The 6663-nt window shown below is 41.8% G+C and overlaps 1 protein-coding gene across 1 annotated transcript; it reads left to right on the top strand.

The window, feature by feature from the left end:
• Positions 1-291: 291 nt before the first annotated feature.
• On the top strand, positions 292-2340 carry LOC131598400 (uncharacterized). Its single transcript, XM_058871007.1, has 3 exons — positions 292-927; positions 1012-1881; positions 1975-2340. The coding sequence occupies exons 1-3, from the start codon at positions 292-294 to the stop codon at positions 2338-2340; spliced, it is 1872 nt and encodes a 623-aa protein (XP_058726990.1).
• The last annotated feature ends 4323 nt before the right edge of the window (positions 2341-6663 follow it).

Below are 6663 nucleotides of genomic sequence, written 5' to 3'. Positions count from 1 at the left end.
AAAATAGAGGGGCATTCTGAAGAGGCAAAGAAACTAGTGATGTTTCCGTTCACTTTGTCAGATGATGCTGAAGAGTGGTTTTACTCTTTACCTGCTGGAAGTATCACCACTTGGCAACAAATGGAGACAACATTTTTAAATGAGTATTTCCCTGCTTCTGTGTATATCCGCAAAAGATATGACATAGTAAATTTCAAACAAAAGGAAGGAGAATCACTCGGAGATGCTTATAAGAGATTCAAGCGGTTGTTGGTTGCATGTCCCACTCATAACATGGATGTGACTGAACAAATGCAGAATTTTGTGAATGGTCTTAAACTGAAGACAAAGCAACTTATTGACACAGCTGCGGGTGGCTCAACAAATTTCAAAACAGCCACGGAGATCAAGAAGATTATTGATGCTATCGCGGCAAATGAACACTTGGAGTTATATGACCGCAGTGTTAATCAGCCCGAAGGGTTAGTCGATTTAAAATTGTCAAACCAAGTTGTTAAGATGGAAGACCAAATTGCGGCTGAAGTTGAACGAAGACTGAAACAAATGGCCCTCGAAAAGCAAACTGTAGCACAGGTTCAACCAGTTCAGCCAACTCAAGCGGTAAATTGTGATATTTGTGGAGGACCTCATTTTGCCATGCATTGTGTGGCAACAGCCCAACAGGTGGAAGAAATCAATTTTCTGAAGCAGAACAATCCCTACTCCAACACTTACAATCCGGGATGGAAAAATCATCCGAATTTCTCCTGGAAAGATCAACAAGGGAATGTTCCTAAACAAGGAGCTGTGCCATATCAAAGTCTACCACAACAACAACAATATCGCCCACCGCAACAACCATATCAACAGCCATACCAGCAGCAACATCAACAATTTCAGCCACAGGGACCAAGAAAAGCAGACTGGGAGATCGCCATTGAAAAGATGGCCGCTCAGAGTTCCCAATTTCAAGAAGAAACAAGAAGTAATTTTCGAAACACCGGTGCATCGATTAAGAATCTTGAAATTCAGATGAGTCAAATTGCACAACAAATGGCAAATCCTCAACAATCGGGTGCTCTACCTAGTGCCACGGTTACAAATCCTAAAGACCACACTAATGTGAGTGCTATAAGCACTAGGAGTGGTAAAGCCAAAGAAGTTGTGGAAGAAAATGCTGAAGAAGAAGAGCCGTTGCTTGAAGTTGATGTGGAAATAAAGGAAAATGAGGTAGAAGCTGAAGATGTGGTGATACTAGAACCGGTGACGAAAGGGAAGATTATTGAGCCAAAACCGGCTGTTAAACTTCCTTTTCCCACTAGAAATAAAAAGAAGGGGCAGCATGAGAAGAATTTTGAAAAATTCTTGGAGATGTTCAAGAAACTTGAATTGAATATTCCATTCCTAGAGGCATTGGAGCAAATGCCTACCTATGCCAAGTTCATGAAGGATATTATATCCAAGAAAAGGACTATCGAGCATGATCCGATTATTCTAACCGAAACTTGTAGTGCTATTTTGCAGGGTATGAAAATTCCGGTGAAAAAGAAGGATCGAGGTTCTGTGACTATTCCTTGTACCATTGGGGATAGATCTTTCAAGAAAGCCCTTATTGATTTGGGGGCAAGTGTGAGTCTTATGCCGCTGTCCATTTACAAGAGATTGGGGATAGGTAAAGTGCAAGATACAAGAATGACACTCCAATTTGCTGACCATTCTGTGAAGAGACCCTACGGGATAGTAGAAGATGTGCTTGTTAAAATTGACAAATTTGTGTTTCCGGTGGACTTTGTTATTTTAGAGATGCCGGAAGATGAAGAGATCCCAATCATATTGGGAAGACCATTCTTAGAAACCGGAAGATGTTTGATAGACATAGAAGAAGGTACAATGACTCTGAAGGTTTATGATGAAGAGTTGAAAATTGATGTGCGAAACACCATGAAATACAAGGATGATGTTGCCACTAGTCAACACATTGAGGTGATTGATCAGATATATGCAAATGAAAAGTCCTTGGAAACACAACAATTACCTTTGAACAAAGTGTTGAGTTTATCAATTTTTGATGAGGAGGACGCGGTTGATGAAAAAGAGGTGGAAGTGGTAGCCATGATGGAAGCAACACCAATCTTTAAAAGCTCTCGACCAAACCGATGGGAAGATCTTAGGAAACCATTGGTGGAGGAAAAGAAAGATGAACCGAAGAAAGGGGCTGAATTGAAACAACTGCCGGAAAACTTGAAGTATGTCTTTTTAGACACCGAAAGTAGGTGTCCGGCGATCATAAGTTCCCGCCTTGAAAGTCTTCAAGAGAATAGGCTCGTGGAAGTGCTGAAAAAGCATAAAGGTGCTATGTGATGGTCTATTGAAGATTTAAAAGGTATCAGTCCTACGGTGTGTATGCATAAAATTCTCATGGAGGATGATCACAAACCGGTAGTTCAACCCCAAAGGCGGCTCAATCCAGCAATGAAAGAAGTAGTCAGAAAAGAAGTTGTGAAATTATTAGATGCAGGGATGATCTACCCCATATCTGATAGTGCTTGGGTGAGTCCGGTTCATGTGGTACCGAAGAAAGGAGGAACGACAGTGATTAAGAATGAAAAAAATGAGTTGATTCCTACACGGACGGTAACAGGGTGGAGAGTTTGCATCGATTACAGAAGATTGAATTTAGCGACAAGAAAAGATCACTTCCCGCTACCCTTCATTGACCAAATGTTGGAAAGGTTAGCAGGGCATGATTACTATTGTTTCCTTGATGGTTACTCAGGGTATAATCAGATTGCGGTTGCACCAGAAGATCAAGAGAAGACCGCCTTTACATGCCCGTTTGGTATTTTTGCCTATCGAAGGATGCCCTTCGGGTTATGTAATGCTCCAGCCACATTTCAGAGGTGCATGCAAGCTATTTTCGATGATATGCTTGAGAAGCATATGGAGGTTTTCATGGACGACTTCTCGGTTTTCGGTAAGTCATTTGATAGCTGTTTAACTAACCTTGCTTGTGTTTTAGAAAGATGCCAACAGACGAATTTGATCCTCAATTGGGAGAAGTGTCACTTCATGGTGCGTGAAGGTATAGTTTTGGGTCACAAAATTTCCCACAAGGGGATCGAGGTAGATCAAGCGAAGATCGAAGTTATATCAAAGCTACCACCACCAATGAATGAAAAAGGTATCCGAAGTTTCTTGGGACATGCGGGATTTTACCGTAGGTTCATAAGAGACTTCTCTAAAATAGCAAAACCCTTAACTACTCTTTTGGTTAAGGATAAGGTTTTTAATTTTGATAATGAGTGTGCCGTAGCATTTGAAACTCTCAAGAAAAAGTTAGTTTCGGCACCAATTGTTGTGGCCCCAGATTGGTCTCTACCTTTTGAGATCATGTGCGATGCAAGTGACATTGCAATAGGGGCAGTATTAGGACAGCGGAGAGAAAAATTATTGCATGTTATTTACTACGCTAGTCATGTTTTGAACCCTGCACAGATGAACTATGCAACAACCGAAAAAGAGTTGCTTGCAGTTGTGTATGCCTTCGATAAATTCAGGCAATATCTGTTGGGTTCTAGAGTCGTTGTTTATACTGACCATGCTGCTTTGAAGTATCTTTTTGCCAAACAGGACTCTAAGCCAAGACTTCTCAGATGGATCTTACTCCTTCAAGAATTCGATGTAGAAATACGTGATAAGAAAGGGTGTGAAAACACTGTGGCGGATCACCTTTCTCGAATGTCGCCTATTGAGGAAACAGAAGAGAAGCGACCAATAAAGGATGAGTTCGTAGACGAACACATCCTTGCTGTTATTGGTGTCCCTTGGTTTGCTGACTATGCGAACTATCTGGTAGGTGGGGTAATCCCCGATGATTTTGATTCTAACCGGAAAAAGAAGTTTTTGCATGATTGCAGGTTCTACTTGTGGGATGATCCGTTCTTGTACAAGAAAGGGCTAGATGGATTGGTTAGAAGATGTGTTCCAGAGGAAGAACAACGAGATGTGTTAAAAGCTTGTCACGACTCTGAATATGGGGGACACTTTAGTGGTGATAGAACTGCGGCGAAGGTACTTCAGTCACGGTTGTATTGGCCCTCGTTGTTCAAAGATGCCCAAGAGATAATCAAAGAGTGTGATAAGTGCCAAAGAACGGGGAACATTTCGAAAAGGAATCAGATGCCTCAGAATGCCATGCTGGAAGTCGAGCTTTTTGATGTATGGGGCATCGATTTCATGGGTCCATTTCCACCATCTTTTGGAAAGAATTATATATTGGTGGCGGTGGATTACGTATCGAAGTGGGTTGAAGCAGTTGCATTACCAACCAATGATGCGAAAGTGGTAGTAAAATTTCTGAAGGAAAATATATTCGCAAGGTTTGGAGTGCCAAGAGCTCTCATAAGTGATGAAGGAACGCATTTTCTAAATCAACTTATGGAGAAGCTGCTCTTAAAGTACAATGTGAAACATCGCATAGCCACCCCGTATCACCCTCAAACAAGCGGACAAGTGGAAGTGTCAAATAGGCAGCTGAAACAGATCCTTGAGAAGACTGTAAACTCATCTCGTAAGGATTGGGCAAGTAAGTTAGACGACGCATTGTGGGCGTACCGTACTGCTTTCAAAACACCTATAGGTATGTCCCCTTACCAATTGGTCTATGGAAAAGCTTGTCATCTGCCTTTGGAGCTGGAACATAAGGCGTTGTGGGCATCGAAGTTTCTTAACTTGGATAGCGTTAAGGCAGGAGACTCTCGAATTCTTCAACTTCATGAACTAGAGGAATTTCGGAACCGAGCTTATGAAAATGCCAAGATTTACAAAGAGCAAACCAAGAAATGGCATGATCAGAGGATCCTACGAAAAGATTTTTGGGAAGGTCAACTGGTGCTCTTATATAATTCCAGGTTGAAGTTGTTCCCTGGTAAGCTGCGATCAAAATGGTCAGGTCCGTTTGTAATACATAAAGTATATCCACATGGAGCGGTTGAATTGAAAAATCCAGCAAACGGTGATATTTTTAAAGTGAATGGACAGAGGTTGAAGCCATACTACAAAGGTCAAGAGAGTGGCCAAATTCATGTTGTTCGTCTCGCAGGATGAGATGAACAACCGTCGAGCCATGCGACGTTAAACGAAGCGCTTCGTGGGAGGCAACCCACGCGTTTATTTCTAACTAATGTTTATTTTATTTTATTTTGTAGGTAAAAAAAAAAAAACAAAAAAAAAAAAAGGGAAACTTCATGTTGAAAAAAATATAAAAAAAAAAATATATAAAAAAAAAAAAAAAAGAAAAAAAAAGAAAAAAAAAAAAAAAAAGGGGGAGAAGGGGGAGCAGTCCCGGACACGGCTGCCCGTGTCGCTGGACACGCCCGTGTCCGGTGAATCTAGTCAAAATAAAAAAAAAAAAAAAAAGAAAAGAAGAAGAAGGGCAGCGTGAGAGGCAGCGCCGGACACGGCTGCCCGTGTCAAGGGACACGCCCGTGTCCGGTACTTAGAAAATTTTAAAAAAAAAAAGAGAAGAACCAAGCGAGAAAAGGAGGGGAGGCAGCGCCGGACACGGCTGCCCGTGTCGTGGGACACGCCCGTGTCCGGCTGGGCGAAAAAAATTTTTTTTTTTTTTTTATTTTCGTTTTTCTTTTTCTTTCTTGTTTTGAATTTAGTTTATTTTTTTTCGTGGGTCCCACCCACTTATGCAGATTTTTCTTTTCTTTCCCCTTTTTCTTATTTTCCTTCTATTCCATCTTTCTTCTTTCTTTCTCCTTCTCTCTCTAAAACCTCACAAACTCCATAGCCACCACCACCAAAAGCTTCAAACTTTGCATTCAAAACAACCTCCATTCCAAAACCGCCTTCACGAAAGTTGCTCCAAATTTCGTCCTCTACCTTTCTACGGTAGCTTTTTCTACTAACTCTTCGGTTGAATTTCTTGTTTTTTTTTAGGTGTCATCAATGGCTCCCAAGAGAAATATGAGAGGCAAACAACCGGTGGGACAGTCCTCGCGGTCTCGTGCAAGGACCAACGATGCACCAACACCGCCTACTAATGCACACGGAATAATTTTCACTAATCCGGCACACGAGGTTCGTTATTCTCGCCATGTTCGGCGTAAAATTACGCCATCCAGGTATATGTGCTCTGAAACTTTGTCTGCTTTAGGGCTATCAGATGAAATTAACCGAATGTTTCATGTGTTGGGTATTTTAGAATTTATGCATTGTGAAGCGCCGACATACGAGCGCATAACACTTGAATTTTTGAGTTCCGTAAATTTTCAGTTGCAGAGCGTTATGGAGGATGAATATCATTGTCACTCAGGTACCATGACATTTCGGCTTTACAATGAGGACCACACATTGACTGTGGAAGAATTGGGAGCTGTCTTGCACCTCCCCATTTATGGACGCGGCGCGATTCCTTCGCACTTCATCCCCTCAACATTTTGGAATGACATTACTAAGGACGGTAGCTATGTGGCAAAGGGTGCAAAAGCATCTCGGATCCAAAATCCGTGTTTCAGGTATGCTCAAAAATGTATTGCTTTCTCCTTATTTGGCAGGGGCGATAGCACTGGAGTGGCATCAAGAGCTGAGCTTTATTTGTTAGATGCCATGGCACAATCATATCCTGTTAATGTGGCTGCGTTTGCGGCAACCCACTTGACTAAGGTAGGCCGTGCT

This window comes from Vicia villosa, linkage group LG4, assembly GCF_029867415.1.
Source record: "Vicia villosa cultivar HV-30 ecotype Madison, WI linkage group LG4, Vvil1.0, whole genome shotgun sequence".
Taxonomy (NCBI): Eukaryota; Viridiplantae; Streptophyta; class Magnoliopsida; order Fabales; family Fabaceae; genus Vicia; species Vicia villosa.
This window is presented reverse-complemented; position numbering and strand designations above follow the sequence as displayed.